Source organism: Numida meleagris, chromosome 17 (genome assembly GCF_002078875.1).
Source record: "Numida meleagris isolate 19003 breed g44 Domestic line chromosome 17, NumMel1.0, whole genome shotgun sequence".
Lineage (NCBI taxonomy): Eukaryota > Metazoa > Chordata > Aves > Galliformes > Numididae > Numida > Numida meleagris.
The window spans coordinates 2,909,021-2,928,753 of record NC_034425.1 but is presented as its reverse complement, the minus strand read 5'-3'; the positions used below and the strand labels follow the sequence as shown (position 1 = coordinate 2,928,753).

General features: G+C 43.4%; 1 protein-coding gene across 1 annotated transcript in view; it reads left to right on the top strand.

The window, feature by feature from the left end:
- NARF (nuclear prelamin A recognition factor) overlaps positions 2,240-19,733 on the top strand; it is a 17,726-nt gene continuing 232 nt past the window's right edge. Inside the window, exons 1-12 of the mRNA XM_021414557.1 lie at positions 2,240-2,376; positions 2,652-2,718; positions 3,239-3,319; positions 4,225-4,368; positions 6,065-6,197; positions 7,494-7,628; positions 11,562-11,680; positions 12,539-12,668; positions 13,032-13,104; positions 15,087-15,224; positions 15,577-15,734; positions 16,269-19,733. The exon at positions 16,269-19,733 is cut by the window's right edge and continues 232 nt beyond it. Of these exons, the coding sequence (XP_021270232.1) occupies positions 2,692-2,718; positions 3,239-3,319; positions 4,225-4,368; positions 6,065-6,197; positions 7,494-7,628; positions 11,562-11,680; positions 12,539-12,668; positions 13,032-13,104; positions 15,087-15,224; positions 15,577-15,734; positions 16,269-16,510 (1,380 nt within the window). The 5' untranslated portion in view covers positions 2,240-2,376; positions 2,652-2,691 and the 3' untranslated portion in view covers positions 16,511-19,733. The remainder of the gene's footprint in view (positions 2,377-2,651; positions 2,719-3,238; positions 3,320-4,224; positions 4,369-6,064; positions 6,198-7,493; positions 7,629-11,561; positions 11,681-12,538; positions 12,669-13,031; positions 13,105-15,086; positions 15,225-15,576; positions 15,735-16,268) is intronic.

The following is a 19,733-nucleotide window of genomic DNA, read 5'->3' as shown; positions in this document are numbered from 1 at the left end:
CTGTTTGATCAGAGCGGGGGGGAAATCAGTTAACTAATTGCATGTAATAGAAAATACAAACTTATCTGCAGTCTGTGTTGTGTAACAGAGCTATTGTGTGAATGGGGAAGGGCTACAAGGAACTGCAAGCTTGAATCGGCATGCCTGGGAGTCATGAGATACCAGCTGCTGGATTTAGATGAATAATAGGAAGTCGTTAGTGTCTGGTGTCCACAGTCCAAACAAGCAGCTGACTTTCTCAAGGTTCTAAAAAAAAAAATTCTATAAGCAGTGGTCTCTGGAAATCAAATGTTAGGCTGCTTTTAGTGGTAATATACAAAAGGTTTATTTCCTCTGGAGTGAAGTAAATAAGAAATTCACCTGCCCCCTCCAGTCAATATATACCATACAGCAAACCAATGAGGGGCTGATTTATTCTTCTATTACTATCTGACAAAATATTAGCGACCGTACATTTCTCCAGTAGTAGGATAACCTGATAAGAGTTAATTAAGTTAGAAATTATTTAAATATAGGAAACACCACATATATGCTCAAGCATTTATCCAGACTGGAATATGGCATGGGTCTTTGCAAGCTACTGCTATTGATTACTGATTCTTATGATATTTTTTGTGCAGTCATCTAGGAACTTCACTGCAGTGCTTTGAGGTAGGGAATTTGTTAGAAGAAAGATCCATAGGTATGTAATTAATTGATTACTTGTAGTTTTCTTTTGCCTAATTCTGACAGCTGTTGAGTGGCAGATGCTGTCACTGACTTGAGGCGCTTCCAGCTTGCAATGCCTTGCAGCACTGATGCATAACCTTTAAAGTTTTCTGACGTTGGTTGCAACGTACTGTTTTCATAGAGAAATACTTCGTTTTTCTCCGTCATTGTTGCTATCAGTGCTTTAGGTGCAGGTATAAATATCAAATATAGCAACAGGCTTCAACCACAAGGAGAGATGCCAAAAAAGCAAGTGATGCTCTGAAGCGCTGCCTCCCTTTGGCACAGAAGAGCTTTGGCATGGTGCATTTCTTTGGATGTAGCCTCGCAGCCGCGCAGAGGGACTGACCGCTGCCGTCCAGGGCAGGCTGCAGCGGGGCGGTGCTTTCTTTCCATGGGTTGCCAGGTACAGAGCTCATCTGCGCCCTATGGGGAAATGGTATAAATAGCGGATGGAAAGCAGAAATTGCCCCTTGGCAATCTAATTATCTAATAATGACACTAGTATAATCTTATACCGTGCAATGAAACGTTGATTCCTTGTGTGCTGTCCGGTTTGTATGAGTTTTTGCTCTTTCTTTATTGCTCAGATTCTTAAGTTGAAATTAATTGCATCCATTTATTCCGCAGCCAGAGGAACACTTTAAAATGTTCTTGGATTTTTCAGTATTTCTGCAAAAATTTTGATGTAGTTAACTGGTTTGCATTCTGATTGTAAAGAAATATGAGGGAAAATAACACGAAAATTAAAAAGGATCTGCGCAGAATTGTGGAAATATCCCACGTTGTCAGGTCTTTTGAAGAATCATTGTATCAGTGTGGGATCATTAAGCATAATCATCGGTGTGGAACAGAAGGATTTTAGCTGTGAGCTTAAGTGCAAATCCCACTGCATTCCTGATTGAGAACCTGCACCATCGCTGTATTGGCTTACTCACTTTGTTGCCGTGCCCCTATGTGCAGTGCAAAGCTGTGAGCACCGTTTGCTCTGTAGGACAACTGTCCAAAGGAACGGAAGAGATTCGTGACATGCTGCTCTCCAGCGGCTCTGTAGGAAACTCGAAGTCTTAAGTTGCGCAGAGATTGCTCTAGAACGGTTGGATGCTTTAGAACACCTTGTGTTAGTAAGTGAATACAAAACGGGAAGGCACGGTGATGTCTTTTACAGACAGTTGCATTAAGATAGTACCTGGGCACTCACATCCAGGGGTCACATCGTACACAGTCACGCTGTCTAGTTCCCGTACAGCGGTGCCGTTTGCGCTTATCACAATAATTGTGTGGTTCGAAGCCGTTGCCTCTAACAGGGAGGGGTTTGCCCAGCGCGCTGCAGAGGGAAGCGGCAGCTCGCTCAGGGCTGAGAGAAATCAGCGTCGGGACACAAACCGGTACCCGACGTACGGACGGAGCCAGCTCTGAGGCCGAAGCGGCGCCCGCGCCCCCGGGTCCCTCAGCGCCGTGTGTGCGCGGCGGCGCGGGGAGGCGGGCGCGCGGCGGGGCCCTCCGTTCCGTGCCCGCCCCACGACGGGGGCGCGCACGGCGGCGGCGGCTACGTGACGAGGCTCAGGTCCACAATGAGCCCCGCCGCGCGGGGGGGCGGGAGGCTGCTGGCGACGCGGCGCTGAGGCGGCTCCGTGCCCCGGCGGGAAGGCGAGGCTTTGCGGCCAGGTACGGTGCCCCGTTCTGCGGCTTCCGGCCCTGTCCGCTCTCCCGTCGCCTCGGTGGCGGCGGCGGAGCCGGGGCCGCGCGGCGGGACGGGGCCGCGGTGCCCCGCGGAGCACGTGAGGGGCGCGGCGGGGCCACCCCGCCCCGGGGGCCGCATTGGCTGCGGGAGGGAGATCGGCCCTCCCCGGCCGCGGTTGGGGGGCAGGGGCACGGCAACAAAGGGCGCGGGGACGGGACGGGGCGGGCGATTGCGCGGCTCTCACTGCTCTGTCCCGCAGCTCCGGCGGCCGCGCGAGAGCCGCCCCGGAGGGACCGCAAATGAAGTGCGAGAACTGCACCAAAAAGGTGAGCGAGGCGTCCCGCGGCGAGGCGGGTTCTGTGCCGCCCGGAGAACCCGCGAGGCGAACCCGTTGGGCCGCCGGCTCCAAGGTCAGCGGGCCCGCGGGCAGCGGGGCGCCGTGCCGTGCCGTGCCGTGCCGTGCCGTGCCGTGCCGTGCCACCGCCGCGGGGATGCGGCTCCGGGGGCGCCCTCCGTGCGGCGCTGCTCGGTGCCGCGGGGCTCCCGGGGATCGCGGGGCGGTGTCTGCGCCCCTTCTCCCGTGCGCTGCGGCACCGTCTGCTCGGGATGGAGCCCGTAACGCCGGGAACTGGAGAAGCGAGGAAGCAAGCGGATTTCTGAGGGATTGTTTTGGTTGTAACAAACGCCCTAGGGAAACAAAGCGTTACCGGTAAAGGTCGGGCTGTAACGCTGTCAGAGCCTGCCCGGTGCGCCGAACGAGTTTTGAACTGTCAAAATAGTTCTGCAAACAGGTTGTTGTTCAGCGGTGAGCGTATTTCGTGTCATGTGTTTTACGTTTTGTTTCAGGAATGCAGTAAAAAACAGAAAAATGACGATGCGCAAAGTACGTCCGTGGATGTGTCGAGTTCTAACGATGACTTTGAGGAGGTAATAGACCTTCTAAAAACAGCGAGGTATTGTCCCAAAGGAAAGAAGTTCCAGGTGGACAACTTCCCAAGTTCTCATGTAACACAAATCAGTTATGACCACGTCTATGTATCTCTTGAGAATCAGGAAAACTTTTTTTTTTTAAAGAAAAAAAAAGCTCTTGTTCAGGGTTGTGTTCACTGTTTGCATGTCAAACTCATACCTCAATCTCTACAGTGGGGACAGAGCTTGGAAGGAGGAAAGTGGGACGTTGCCAGTCCAGGTGCACAAATGTTTCTGAAGTATCCCATACTGTTGTTCCATGGGTGACTGTTTCCCTGGCAATGGGTTGTTAATTGAAAGAATTTGTTTGGGTTTTTTTGCATGTAATGCGGTCATCTTGCACTTCTATCTCAGTATTCCTTTTCCCCACAGCTGAGCTGCCAGTGGTGGTTTAGCCAGAAATACAGTGCTCTCAATGTTACAGTACACGATCAACTGCAGGACTGCGTTCTGTTTGCTTTACCTAGTGGTTGAAAGCCTTCACCTTCTTATTATCCGGCTATGAAAGAGGCTTAATAGTTGAAACAAAAGTTTTCTCAGTTACTTGGTAAATGGACGGGGACTGAGTGCTGAAATCCAATGCAAATCAAGTTACTCAATCATAGACTTCAGGGCTAAACTCAGACCTGTCTGTTCACACTTCAGTGTTCTGCAGTTTCACAGTAACAATAGCAGAAGGGGAAGAACTGATCAAGTTATTTTGGTTATGTCTCTATGATCTTGGACGTTATACAAGTGTCGTGGGTTGTCTTGTTTTAAACAAAACAGCGTATTTGCTCTTCAGCTGGGTCATTGCAGAGATCTTGAAAATGACTTGATCGTTATTAAATGTTTGCACGTTTGTACTTTTTTTTTTTTTCCAGAAAAATGAATTTTTTACAGTGGCTAATGCTAAAATACTCCTTAGCGACTGCCTAGCGTGTGACAACTGCATGACATCGGAAGAAGGAGCCAGAGTTTTCCAACAGAATCAGAAGGAGTTCTTTCGTATACTCAACCTTAATAAGGTAAAGTGACACAATAATACACTGCTTTCTGTGAGGAGGAGGAGGTTGCACGCTGACTAAGCAACTTAATTTCCCAGGGCAGATAATGTGGAGATCTGTCAGTATATACTTTGCCCAGAGGGGAAGTGAAAACTTAATGCAAGATGAACAGGAAAAGTGCTTAAAATACTTCTGTGCTTGAGAAGCAAAATTACAATGCTGCTCCTAAATGCTGAAGGAAAGTTATTGCATTTGCAGTAGTGAGACTTCTGGAAAACATGATTTCATCACTGCTCTGATAATGAAGTAGTCTGAGCTTCATTGTTGATAAATATTCACACCTTGGTTTACTGGGGCTGTTTTACTGGGGGGTTTCTGGTGCCAATGTATTGACATAATGCGAAGTTACTGAGCTAGTTTTTGGACGTAGGATTGTTTTCAGTGTATATTTGAGCTGCCTACAGAAATTACTGCTAAAAATTCTTAGCGAAAAAGGTAAATGTGTCCTGATGCTGTTTTCTGCTAAGGTCTGTGTTCCCCATGACCTAGTAGATATCTGAGCACCGAACACATCTAGATCTTGATACCGATTTAATTATTTCAGTTCCATTCTAGCCTTCCATGTTTTTACTTCATGATGAAGAGCTATCAGAATGGATGCTGTCATTTTCTTTATCTGTACATAAGTGTTGTAAATAATAGGATTCACTACATAGTGATTCAGTTTTCTTAGATCTAGTTTAACACTCAGTACAACATGATATTATTGGACATGAAAGAAAGAGAAAAGGGGGTTAAAAAAACCTACAGGTCACATAGGGTTCAATTAAGAGAGCCTGAAGTCCACACCTGGGAAGCAGACGGGTACCTTGGTCAGAATTGCACAGGTCCTGCAAGGATAGTGAGCAAGGGAGGTGCCTTCCAGATGGTAACGAGCTCTACTTGCGGGGCCATTACACAGCATTTAGGATGTCAAAGTACAAACTGTGGTCTCTAACCCGTTTAGATTAAGATTTGTTTGTAACATAGTCCTGGTTTCTCTTTCAAATGTTCCACTGGTGTGGACAACATCCTGACTAAGCCGCAAGGTTCATCTTTAAAGCTCTGTTGTCAGAGCTTTACAATGCACACCACCTTGGGTATTCTGAGAGGGTTCTTCCGCACTCACAAATTCTGGTTTAAGGGGCCTGTCTTGTCAGTTTCCCTCAGCTTCTGCAGTGACAGAGAGCCTTAACAAACCAGATCTGTAATTTGCTGGCTTAAATTTGTAATGTCAAATGCCTGTGCTCTGGAAGCAGGAGTTCATTTATTTTAATATATAAACATACTGCTTTTTTTCTTACGTGACAGTAGGAGCTTCTGCTAGGAATCAAACCTTCACAGGTGCTGAACGTCTCTTAAATTTTCTTGTGCCATTATGACACCAACCACAGAATAGTCCTAGGACAGATGGATTTCCCTGAGTCATACGGAAGCAGCATCTATAGATGGTTAGAGAGAAGCTCTGACAAGATCAGAAGCGCATCCTGTCCTGCCCTCAAGAAACAGGATTTGTTGTTTCATGGTGACTTTAATGTTGAGGCTCGGTGAAGCCTAGTGAGGAGTGCAAGTAGGAAAGTGAGCAGAAACTCCAAGAGTGGAAGAAGGGGAGAAAGTAGGAAGCCTTACCCTGATGTGGTTACTTAATTTGTTTCCTTTGCTTTGTTTTGTTTACCAGAAGTGTGATACCTCAAAACACAAAGTGTTGGCAGTGTCTATATGCCCTCAGTCATTGCCTTATTTTGCTGCTAAGTTCAGTCTCTCTGTGAATGATGCAGCCAAGAGACTCTGTGGTTTCCTCAAAAGTCTCGGTAAGTTTGGGTTTGTTGCGATGATGGAGCAGAAAGGGAAGATTATTTGGGGTTTTTGCTTCCTCAGCAGAACGGCTTGTCGTGCAGTCATAAAGTGCCATTGCACAATGTGGTTCAGAGTTGAGTTTGAAGTACGTACTCTGTGATGTTAATGACAGCACAGCAGTATGACGCACATCGGTTTTAGGAATAGATTTGAAGCACTGGAGTGCTGTCAGTAAAGGTCATGGAACAGAAGGACATTGTAGACCCATCTTTGAAATGTTCACTACCAAGAAATCAGTGACAATTTGGTCATGAACTTGAGTAAGATTTTCCCCTTTGTTTTAGCTGAGGAAGAGGGGAATTCTCATCCTAAATGCCTCCCAGTCCTTTGACATGAACTGTTAGAAGATTCTCAGTTCTGTTTTTTGTATATTTTGAAATGACTCACAACAACTGTTGTATTTTGCTTATTTTATGTTAGAGCTGTATTTCCTTTGTCTTTATATTATGTATACGAAGTTTAATTTGAAAAACTAAGAAAAAATGTACCTACAGTGAGTGAAGATTTTTTAATGCATTTAAAACATTTAAAAAGATTTTTTTTTTTGTAGAGTGTCTATGCATCTCTGTACCCATTATATTATTCTCTACACCCAGAAAGAAAGCTAAGTTCTGGTGGGCCCCAGTTTTCTTAGCATACATTAATTATCATTGCCTTGCTTGCTGTGGGGATGGGCTCGATGTTACATAGGTATGCAGGGAGCACACTGCTGAACAAACAGATGGAAGCTCCTTGTGTTGGTGATGTGCTCATACACCTTTGCAGACAATTTAAGCAGAGGAAGATATGCCTTGTAGCAAGATATACATAGAGATTTGTGTGTGTGTGTGTGTATATATATATATATATATGGATAGTAAATCACTTCAGCATATTTTGTGAAGAATGCTCATTCTTAGGAGTCACTGCATACAGCCCTGGGGTCTTGAGATCTCATTCAGCTGAACAAAAAAGAGTAAACATAGGCTGAATGGGAAGTTTTTCATAAGGAAGCAAACAGTCATTTGAAGTATTGCTAGTCAGCATTAGCAGGCTGGTGCTCCTTTTCCATTCATGACATAGACAATTAGTTTTCTAGTGTACAGCTTTTATTTGTGACTGTACTAATTGTGGAAAATTTTGCAGAGGGGAGGGAATATGCCCATTGACCTTCCAAAATTTTTTTATTGACTTGGAACTTGGAAGGACACCTGGCAGATGGAAAACATTCTAGTAACTCACTTTTTTTTTTTTACTGCTTTGTTTCCTAGGGGTGCATTATGTATTTGACACCACTATAGCTGCTGATTTCAGTATCCTGGAGAGCCAGAGGGAATTTGTGCAGCGGTATCAACGGAGGAACCAGGAGGAGCATGCCTTACCAATGTTTGCCTCTGCTTGCCCTGGTGAGAGCTGATTTCTCCAACCTTCTTGCACTTTGCCCCAGTCTCATTAGAAGTGCTCAGGAATGAGGGTGCTTTCATTTGGGAGCCTTAAAGAACGTGGAGCATTTTGGCAGTACTTGGGTACTGCGTGCAGCACTTGTTACCAGTAGAGCCCATCCTTAGTGCAGTGCTCCATCAGCCTGTTCTTATGGGCTGCTGGGAGGGTTACCTGTGAGCATCACGAGCTTTCCCATCTGTAACAAGCTACTGCAGCCTGAAATGTGAACCATGCCAACAGGGAATGGATGTGATCACGCTGGGTGAGGTATATGCAAAATCATCTGCGTGTAACAGCTGTCTCCTGTTGCACCTTTGTAAAAAGGTGAGGAGTGCCAGTTCTGTTGTTGCTTTTCTAAAGCAAACAAACAAAAAATCCTTGCTGGTAGTCTGCTTGTTTCTGATAATATGAGGAACCTGAACTACTGATGGGCTGCACGAGTGTTAATATGTGCTATTTGTTATTCACTTGTACAGAAGAATCATATGCTGCATTTGAATGTCTGGATAATGAAGCTGAGGCCCAGAACTGAAGTTTGTAGTGCTTCATGTGAGGCCTTAGGAAAAGTTTATCAGAACTGCCATTAAGATGGAGGAGTTGGTGGCTGCTGCTCGTGTGCCCAGACCACAAAGTTGAACGTGCTGTTTCCTTATTGAAAAGAGTCCTTAAGGAATTTTGACTCCTGATGTAATTAAACCATGACCTTCATTATCTTATGAAAAGTTCTGAACTTCTCACTTTAGCAAGTGACATAACACATAATGAGTGAGATGGTTCTGTCTAGCATTTACAAATTAATTTCCACTTGACGTGGCCCACTCAAGAATTTTGTACCTGAGGGGAAAAAAAGTTACAAGTGAGCTCTAGTGTGTGTTCAGTGGATTCCAGAATCTGCTCTTGTCATTTAAAGTTCAAATACTGATATTTGTACTTCTCTTTATTCTCTCTAGCAGAAGTATGTTTTGCTTTAGGAGCTGCATATACGTGAGAGGGAAAAGCTTCTACTTCTGTTAGTGTTATCTCAGTGCTACCTCTTATCTTTAGAAGCAGACGTGTCGTATGGTTGCTCTTTTTGAAGTGTAAAACCTGCAAATACGTTGCTTATTTAAAAGAAAACCACAGGTTTAGGGTTGTAGAACAACTTTAATTTTATGTATCTAGAAACAGAGTGCAGACTTATGCCCTCCTCTCACTGGAAATAGACTCAGATGTTCATGGAGCACTTACCCTTAGCTGTTCTACAAAAGTTGCTCTTTGTCTTTAGTGCTGGTTGTGGTGTTAGCTGCGTGCTGTAGTGTAGATGTAGAGGTACGGGCGTGTTCCACTTCTGTAAGACTGAACTGAAATACCACTGTAAACACATTGTAAAAGTATGTGGCATTTCGTGGCATTTCATGGCCTTCAGGGATTAAATTTTTGGTTGGTCTTCTTTAACGTAAGGTGGCCGGCTGTGTTCCAGGAATTTGTCTGCGTGCACTTTCTGTTCCTCACTCGTCTTCCTCTCTCTGTCCCCAGATGACATACATTTGTCACAGAAATGTTGTTTACTGTATGTGCTTGTCACGAAAATAGTTTTTTGTAGCTCTGTAGATCAAGGTCAGTGTGAACTCAAGTGTAACAGCTTACCTCGTGTTTATCTTTGGCTATAACTCTGCACATTACAGTACCACCCTCTGCAGTAGTGGCCTGTTCTGTAAAATACACCCTGAGCAGAAGAGCACAGCCAGGGTAATCCCAGAACCTGATAAAGGGGCCTTTTATTATCTCTGCCCAAATTGTTCCTACCTCCTCCTGCTGTTCTCATGAAATGAGATAATATTTTCTGTAATTACTTTTCAAAATGCTGAAGCATAGCTGCTCTACCGGCTGTATGCAGGAATATTTGGTTCTCTTTCTTGAAAAACCACGCTGGTTAGCAACATGGAGCACTTGCTTTGGGAACCAGGCAGCTTTAATACACTGCTAACCTCTGTTAACTAGTGAAACATGTTAATGGGAAGTTGGTCCATCAGGGTGGTACCAAAAACTACTGCATCCAGAAGGAGGACTTAGATCCCCAGCAAGATCCAGGTACATTCACTACATGATGTTATGATGTGGAATACCAATAACTGAAAATCACAAAACCATGACATTGGGGCAGGCTTACAGTCTAAGCAGGAGGAACGTAACTCTTGGACGTTCAAATGCTGTTGTCCCAGTCAAGTCAAGTAATTTATTTCTGCAGGAATGGAGCTGTACCATACTGGATGTTTTCAGCCTAGTTTTTCTGTACTTTATACTGATGCACAAATATTTATAGTGTAAGTCTACATATGATTTCCTTAGGATAAACCACTAGAAATAACTTGTCCTGAAGTTGATCCGTAAGAACTTACACAGCGGTTGCTAGCGGCTCCTTTTTGTTGTCTGATGCTAACACCAGGCAGCACGTGGCTGGGAACCTGAATGAATTCAGGAAGGGTGTGGGGCTGCATGGGTGCAGACTCTGCTGATAGCAGAGCTGGCTATCTCAGGCTTCCTGTCAGCACGGCTCCGGCGTGCAGCCCTGCTGGCAGAACAGCTGCTGTGTGCAGGGCGCAGATAACTGCCTGCTGCAGCTCCATCAGCAGGGCTGCTGCTGCAACTGAACAATGGCTGGTGCTGTGCAGCTGGAACTACTGTACGCTTGTTCTGCCTGCTGCCAGAAAAGAACTGAAGAATTGCTCGGGGCAACATCCGCCACAAGTCTCTTGGGAGTTAATGAAATTCCTTTATGGTGCGTGGCTACAATATCTGAATGCTCCCTGGGTTCCAGCTTTGTGCTGTTACTTTGTGGCAGGGCTCTGACTTGCACATGGGTACAAGCACCTGGCGGTGTTTTAGCTTCAAGCTTAGGAATTAAACGGCCGCTGTTACCTTTCCTGGGCAGCGTGTGCTGTGGAGCAGTTTTTCTTTCATGTAAACACTGATGTGTTTGAAGAATAGAAAGCAGAAACGTGCGACGATCGTACTCTTTCTTAGCTCCACAAGAAATCCAGTTCCCTAGAAGGCTGGGTTAAATGCTTCTGTGCAGTTCAGAGAGCCAATGTGGGTGAAGCAAAAATTGTTAATGAAGTCCTTGTAATAGGTGCTGGGCTGCATTCTTTTCAGTAAGAGCTACGGTGCCAAAGTAAGAATCACACACCCTGGGTACCTTAGTGTGCTCGTCTGTCAGTTTGTGTTTGGGAAAGCGAGGAACATTAGGGCTGCCCTGGTGAGTGGGGGTGGTGTGAATGGAAATAACGTGTTAGAGCTGAGATGAAGGATCATGGTGGAGGGGATGGGGGCTGCTGAGTAACTAAGGCTGAATGTTGAATACAAAGAGACCTTAGTTAACTAGTGCATGTGGGGGGTGCTTCTAAAGAAGGTGTGTCTAACAATAGAAAAAGAAGCCTTTCTTTTTTCTAGGCTTAATCCATGTGCATCTTGCGGTCATGCTTTCATGTGACTTCTGTTCTAGACAAGGCAGACGAGGTGTGCAGAGATTAAATCTCAGGAAACAGAGTTACAGTTAAGCTGCTGAACAGAGCACGCTTGTTGGAGTATCTGCTGATCCAAGGGCTGAGGTCTAGGAAGTCAACTTATTCTTCATTAGCTGGGGTCTTGTTCCTTCTGCTCTGTTAAATCTATGCATCAGAAAGAATTTAATAGGTCGTGCAGTTCACAGTGGATTCTTGGTCTCAAGTTAATGACGCTGGATTATTGATAGCCAGTTGTAAGGCATTCCTAACAGAGCCCTGAGGATTCAGATAGGTCCTAAAGTCAGGCTTCCAGCCTGTGCAGACTTCATTTTCAAGGTAGAAATGTTCCCCTGCTGTGAAGTTCTTTCACTGTCACCTTGCCATGCTTACGTGCCACCTAATGATCTGTTCTAGGTTGGATCCGGTATGCAGAAAGGGTACTCAGCAACCTTGTCACTCCCCACATTTGCACTGCGAAGTCTCCACAGCAGATCATGGGCTCCCTGGTAAAGGGCTACTTTGCCAGGCAGCAGGTTAGTAATTCTGCTTTCTTTTTACCTTTATTCTAGGGCTAATATGTTTTAATACAGAAATGTAGGTCTTGGTGTGTTCTAAAGTGATACAGAATCTTCTGAATTTTCTTTCACTTGGAGAATAAATGCTGCTCTGCTGCCATGTGAGGGTCCATGATAAGAATGTACAAAGACTCTTATTTAATGTGCTGCACTGTGAGCTGGCAGTAATCCTTGTGCTGCCAGTGGAATGTGGATTTAGATATTTATGGATAAATTAAATCCGGGATAGATAAAGAGATCCTTGTAAAATGCTGCCTGTGTGGTTCTGCAGCAGTGGAATGGGAGTAGAGGAGTGCACTGTAGAAACTGCTGGGTTGTCCGTGATCAGTGAAAAGCATTGTGTCCTAGAAAATAATCCTTTTATCTTTTTGGTTTTCTATGTTGAAAAAAGTTGCTATTCTTTTTACATATTGTACACTTACCCGTATTCCAGGTTATATAGAAAAGTATTGCTATTTCTGCATAGATACAGAAATGTTGGTGAACTTGAACATGGAGGTGAATGTGTGACGGAGCTAGAAAACAGAATTCTGAAATAGAAATCTTAATTTGCACTCATCTTTACTGCAGTCAGAAGCTACAAAAGCTGCATGTTACGTGGTGTGAAGGAATAAGTAAAAGTTTCAGTTAGAAGTCTGACCTGTTGCTGATGCTTTCAATTTCTGGCAAGCCACTCAATCTCTGTGCTGCAGTCCTGGAATGTATTGCTAGGGATTGATTTCTAATATTGGCTACATGTTATTTTTAGCTTGTCGTCCTTCAAGCTGTCTTTTGTTCTTGTTGGAATTAACACATGCTCTCTTTTCTTTTCTGCAGAATCTGTCTCCAGAAAAAATTTTCCATGTAGTTGTGGCGCCTTGTTACGACAAAAAACTGGAAGCCTTGAGGGAGGACTTCTACACTGCCTTGTATAATTCCCAAGAAGTTGATTGTGTTCTAACATCAGGTTAAGCCTTTGTTATTTGTAAAGACATACCCAAAATCTCCTATGCTAGAATAGCATTTATACCAAGCTTTGTGGTTGTGGTTTTTTTGTCATTTGTTTTCCTTCCAAGTCTGCTTTGGCATTCTCCTTTTACCCAGCCTTGACTCCACAGAAAGGCTAAGTAGTGTAATGCAAAGTTTGGGGCCAGCTGAAGGCCCTTTCTTCAGGGCTGGAAGTGCCAGGCTCCTCAGTTATTGGAGGTAACTGACCATTGAGGACTGGAGAATGTGGCTGCAAGCACATGGGGATAGAGCTCTTAAACAGAAGCATGGCACGTGCATTTTGCTTTGCATTGAAAGTAAAATGTCCTACATCTTTCTACAGGTGAAATTGTCCAAATAATGGAGCAGAAAAATGTGTCTATGAAAGATGTGACTGAAGTAGCTGTAGATAGTTTGTAAGTAGTTTTATTGTGGATCGCTTCCTTATTTTGATGCCAAACAACAAAACCTTTCTTCATATTCAATATAAATGTAAAACTTCTCAAAAGAATGTTTTTATTTCTTAAAAAAGCCTGCATCAAAGCTTGAATGTACTAGAGCCTCATCCCTTAAGTAGCTGCCATAAAAAACAAGTGTTCTTCTAGATGTTCATTGCTATACATAAAGGCAATATGAAACCAACAATATAAAACTGTATATGCTATCTAAATTAATACAGAGTAGATAATTTGAAGTAATGGTCTCTGTTGGCTGACTGCTTTTAAAAGGTGGTATTTGAAGATTTGTAGCTTTATATATTGTAATGCAGCAGTACTGGATTTGACTATATCAAGTTCATGACTCTCTAGTTAAGTGTGTCTGTCTCGAGGCTCCATTCAGTGCTCTCCTGTGCTTGAGCATTAAAAGTGAAAGTCTCATCTACCCCTTCCAGCTGTCTGGCCTCACACAAAGATGCTGGGATGCATCATGGGCTTGACCATCTGTTCTGTGCTTTCCTTTCATTGAGAGCAGCATTTGGACAGTATTATTTCCACTTTCCCCTAATATGTTCATGGCTAGAAATAGCACCCTTTCAGGACAACGAGTTCTATCCTGAACAGAACAGCTTACTTTTTTCCAAGATCAGATGACAATGAAACATGCTTTAAGACAGCTCAGAGGAAGCACACCAAGCCTAGAAGAGATTTTCTTCATGGGTTTGACTAGCTCTGAAAGCAGCATGGTGTTCTACTTCCCATGCTTTGTTACGAAGGCTGGTTTCAGTGCTCAGTAATCTTGGTTCAAGTGTGCCAGGTGTCACCTGGTATCTTTTCACAGTGGTGGTAGAGCAATAAATGTGCTTTCTTCTGCAAAATGGGAAGCTCCAGCAATTAAAAAATGCCATCTTTCTAACTTGCTACTCAGACCGAGTCCGGGCTGCGTGAATGGAAGTGGCGCGGTATTAACGGCTTCAGAGCTGTGGTTGGATTACAGCTGCTATGGTTTACATCTAGAAGCTGCTGCCCAGAATAAGAATTAAATAAGTCACATTTCTAGATGAATCTCACAGAGATGATCATTGTCTAAATCAGGCTGTCCAACAAAGGAGCAAACTCATACTAAGGATATGCCTGTTTTCTTGCATCAGTGTGTGATGGAGGATAGTTTATTTTAAAAGGGACTAATACACTGTTTAAAGCTGAGATACATGATGACAAATTTTTTGTCTTCTTAGGTCTTAAAAACAGAGCTTTGCCAACAAACTTAGATAAATTAAACCCATATTCTTTAAAGAAAAGAGAAGTTCCAGCACAGCAGTGCTATCTTGCAAAGCAGGTGGTATTAAGAAAGTACTGCAAACAAAGAAACTTCTGTTCCAGTTCTCAGCTTGCTTCTGTATCTACTGAATGCCAACAAATAGCAATGGGGTAAAATTAGGAGATAGTATCGAGAAGCAAAAGGATCCTGGGTTGTCAAATTAAGGTTGATTTACTTCTAAAGTAAGTCTAATGGCATAACATGGATGGGACAGATGTGCTGAATTTGTCAGGCAGATATAATACTGACTTGAAAATTATAATCCTGACAGACAAGTTTTGTAGTAAGGTGTGTGTTGTGGTAATTCTCACTTTGGTTTTCTGCCTGACTGCTGTACTGGGACTGCTGCTGAGAACAGCTAGTGCTGCAGAGCTCAGGGAGGGGAGGAAGGTAAACTAGCTTCTAACTAGAGAGGCTTCTGCATGCAATAGGCAAGTATATACTCTGTCCATTTATTAATCTGAAGAGGAACATTCCTTCCTGCAACTAGTTTTACCACGCACCTTGATAGTGTTTGAGTATGTTCTCAATCCCTGCTCTAAAACCCTTTTTTGGGTGGGAAGAAAGGGAGGAAAAACATGCTACTACCTCAAAGTGAAGGAATGAAGTTCTGGAGTTGATCTTTTTATTATTTCTTAAGGTTTGGTGAAATAAAGGAAGGAGATGTAGTAAGGCACGATGGGAAGAGATCTGATGGTTACCTGGAGCACATCTTTAAACATGCTGCAAAGGAGCTTTTTGGCATGGATGTCAAAGAAATCACCTACAAAGCGTTAAAGTAAGTTTCAGTCTTGCATCCTTGTTACCTAGGGTTGGCTAGCATGACAGCAATAAGAGCCCTTATTGCTAACCTGGCTCTTTCATTGATGGGCAGTTAATGTCCTATAAATACATATATATTTGCTGCTGTAAAATAGTTAGCCTTTGTTGTATTAATAACTTACTTGCTTTTAAAAGTTACTATCTATCTACCACTAATATCCTGAAAATTCCACTGCAACTTCTGTTTTACTCAGTTTAGAACTGGAAGCTTGCATTTTTTGTTCTGTTCTCAAACGTGTGAACACGAACTGACAGCTGGATCGTCCCCTGGGTAACGCAGGGCTTTGAAAATCTTCCTGTCTTCACAGGAACAAAGACTTTCAGGAAGTTACCCTCGAAAAGGATGGTGAGACAGTGCTGCGTTTCGCAGCAGCTTATGGCTTTCGAAATATCCAAAACATGGTTCTGAAGCTGAAGAAAGGAAAGTTTTTGTACCATTTTGTAGAAGTCCTTGCCTGCCCGGGAGGTAAGAACACGAGTGGACGCACGGTCATTGCACACACAACTCGAGTCTCAAAGAAAGCTTGTCTTACAGACAGGCACCTCATCTCATTCCTTCTTAATTCTCTTCTTAATAACCTAAAATGCTTAATACTTAGTAAATGGTCCAGAATGCCAATTGTTCGTGTACACGATTGGCTCAGAAATGATTGGATTTTCTAAAATTAACCATAACGTTACTTGCGCCCTTCTGATCTATAAATAAGTGGCAACATGGCTTCTCTTGTGATTATTTAAATCTTCAGGGGGAATACTCTGAAATAGGAGTTGTCAAGGGCAAGAAAAGACAAGGAACGTAATTAAAATCATAAAACCAGAGAGAAGGCAGGGAAGGAATGTGGAAGCTTCACTTGCATCAAGATGCTGATGCTGAAGTCACGTGAAGTAAATAGAAAATCAAGCTACTTTCTATAGAGCAGCATGAAAAAAAATTCAAATTTCACATCAAATCTTCATCTCCATTTTGGCTTACTCCTTTTTTTTTATTTATTTTTTTAAGGGTGCTTAAATGGAAAAGGCCAGACCCAAACTGAAGATGGGAAACCAGACAAAGCACTGCTTAGCCAGATGGAGGACGTGTACGCTGCAATACCTGTAAGACTGCCAGAAGCCAACGCGTGTGTACAGAAGATGTACCAGGACTGGCTGGAAGGCGTGGATTCCAGGAAGGCCCAGGAAACTTTGCACACCAAATACAGTGCAGGAAATCAAACAGCAAGCAATTTGGATATCAAATGGTAACAAATCAAACTTCCAAAGTATTTGCTTAGATTAGTTACAGATTCAGCACTGGAAACATTCTATGCAATCGCAGATGCTATGCACTAGCCAAGTGTATGAATGAGATGCTTTCCAAATTGTGGATCATTAGCTGTGAAGAACCATTGCTTTTTGAAAACAAAACCAGAAGTCTCCAAAAGCCCTGGTTCCTGCCACTGTCTGTAAACTCTTACTGCGTGTTGTCTCCTGTGTATAATGGATTTCTTCGTTCAAAAACACGATCTTGCAAGGTACACGAGCACTTTCTGCCAGGTGCAGGGAGTGTAACTCCAAGACACTCCAGACTGAGGGTTCCCATTACTTCACAAATTGGGTTTTCACGGGAAGGTGAGATCATCTTGCTCCTACTCCTAAGTGTAGTCCTTCTTTCTTCCTGGGAGAACAGTCATCATGAATTACCATGTTATTGCAATTGTTATATGCAGTAACTTTTTCTTGTCTTGTTAACTAAATAACCCCACAACCTGGACGAGGGTGTATAGGGAGAAATGTAAGGAATTCGTACATGCCTTCTGTCCATGTTTTAACAAATGCTTTCAGCTCCAAACTAGAGTCACTGTTCTTTACTGATAAAAACCTTTTGTAAGGAACAAGATGCTTCGTATAAACTGAACATGAGAAATTAATGTTAAATGGTGGTAATGCAACCCTTCATGTAAAAATACTTGCAAATTGGTTGGTACAGGAAGAGGACTTTTCCTCTTAGTTTTCTTATAAACTCACAGCTAGAAAGAATGATGCTGCTTACTTGCACTTCTTTATGGAAGCAAAACGTGCACATGCGGTGTCATAGGAGCGTGTGCACACAACAGCTTTGTTAGATCTGCTGTGCCAGATTTACAGCACTTCTATGCTATCTTTTGGGACACAGAATGCCAGGTTTTTCCTTTTAATTTATCTCCATGGTGACAGACTTCTGTGAGAGTAACTTCATGGAGTGCTTCTGAAAAGCTGCTTAGCAATGCTTGTGAGGTCAACTTCTTATGCACTGGCATTGTTAATTTTGGTGTCCTTATTTTTTAGGTATGCCAAAACGTTTTTGTTTAAGAAACAAAGTGGTATTTGTGTGCAAGCATTTCTGCAGCTTCGTGAGTTGTCAGAGTTGTTCAAGAATGTGATGGACAAAACATCAACCTATTGCCAAATGTCTGCAGATTATCCTAGCAGCATCAAATTTGTTCTTGATAAATGGATTATTATTTTTTTCTCAAGCTAACGAGGTTTCAGATCGTTTTCCAGTCTGAAAATAGAGATGGGCTTTTTTCAGTTGATTCAGGAAGTGTTTGAGTGCATCCTGTAAATTTCCTAGTAGTGCTGCTGCTTCCGTGCATAACTTCCAGTACTGGAAAAACCTGTGTGTATTTGCAATCTGCATTTAACTTGAACTCAGTGGATGTGATAAAGGCATCAGTAAAGGCAATGCAGGTGCTTGGGCTGGCAGAACAGAGGCTCAAGGAGAGAGAGACACTTAAGTACGTTACCCTGATGAATGTGAAGCTGTTAAGTAGAATGGAGCTTCTAGTCGGTCCTCCAACTAAAGAGAACGTTTTGCTTTGAGGGATATTTTTTTCAAATGCACATGAATGAGATTACTGCGCTATCTGAATGCACACAATGAGATAATTCCTGTAAATTAATTAGCCTTTGTAAGTTGTTCCTCGTGTCAATAAAAACCTTATTCTTAAGCGGTGCAATATCAGGACATCTACAGAAATCTACCTCTGTACAGGAAGGGAGTCCAGAATCCATGGGAAGACCCCTGCATAGCCAAAATGTCAATAAATGCTAAGGCCAGGCGGTGGTGGTGCATAACACTCCTAGAAGCAGCACCTCACCCATTCGATTTCCTTTTCTTTCCGTCGTGATTTCCCCCAGAAACTTCCCTAGAAAGAAATACCTTGTAACAAAGCGGTCTTGTTCTGTTTGTATAGGCAAATGTTTCTATGTATATATGGTTTATAGCTTGGCAGCATGTTTAAATTATATTGCTCCCGTTCTTTGTATAGTGCGTGCTCATTTTTACGTGGGTATACCGGACAAAATGGTACGATCCAGTTGTTCGCTTTCTCTGATGAAATCTTCCTTAAATCTCAGAAGCGCTGCCTTCCTCTTCTGAGAAGGCGCCCATGGGTTGGTTGTGCAGCTTGACCCACAGGTGCCATTGCTGCCCGAGGAGCCGCGCTTCCCCTGCTGCTGCGTGCCCCCGGGAACGGGGCAGTGCCTGAAATGAACGTGTCTGCAGCGTGCTGCGCCGTGCTGACGCTGCAAGGGAAGCATGTGGCTGACTCCGTAAAAAAAAAACCCAAGCTTTTGCAGTGGAATCCACCCACCCTTTCTTCCCCCTGTGTAGTGTTTTAATGTATTGAGATAGCAGTGTAAAAATCTAGTAGAAAATGTCTCCTGCAGTATTCTTTCCAAGACGATAAAGGCTTTGAGTTGAGCAGCTTCTAGTGGCTAGTTGGAATGTATTATAACTGGTGACAGTGTCTGATACTTGTCTTTTTTGTCAGCTTTTGTTTTATAAGACTTTGGAGTAAAACAGATTTAAAATTTTTGGAACTTTTCTTTCATGTGCCAGTTTTGTTGTTTTTTTTTATGCTCTTTTAACTGTAATTAGCCTTTGCCCTTCTGCATTCTTTCAGTGAGATTTTAACACATATTAGACAACCTTGTTGCAGCTTCGTATATAGTGGAATCCTTGCCTGAGACTTGAGTCTGGCTTTTAAATCTACGTTGGGCATGTCTGTCATTGTTGACAATAAGTAGTTCTAGCTGAAGTTTCTGAAGCTACAGCATCATTGAGATCTCTGATAAAGTTTTTGGTAGCTGATAATTTTCATTGCTGCTTCTTTCCAGCAGTGGGGAACAGTTCTCGGTGTGGTGGCAGCCATAGTGCTTTACTTCTCCATTGAATGTTGTGCTGAGACAATCTGTCTCCAGATGATTTTTAGAAAAGATTACATTGAAGGGATGGGGGGGGGGGGGGGGTATCTGGAAATGCTAAATTTTAATCTGGATGTTGTCTTAAGGTCTTATTGACTTGAACATATCAAGTGGTAGGCACCTTGGGTTGGACAGGACCTGATGCTGAGACTGCTACGAGGACTCCACGCTGTAAAGCAGTTCTGCTCTGCCTCTTCCACTGAGTTTGCCTCAGCCCCAGAACCTCGCGTTGGTTCTGTGA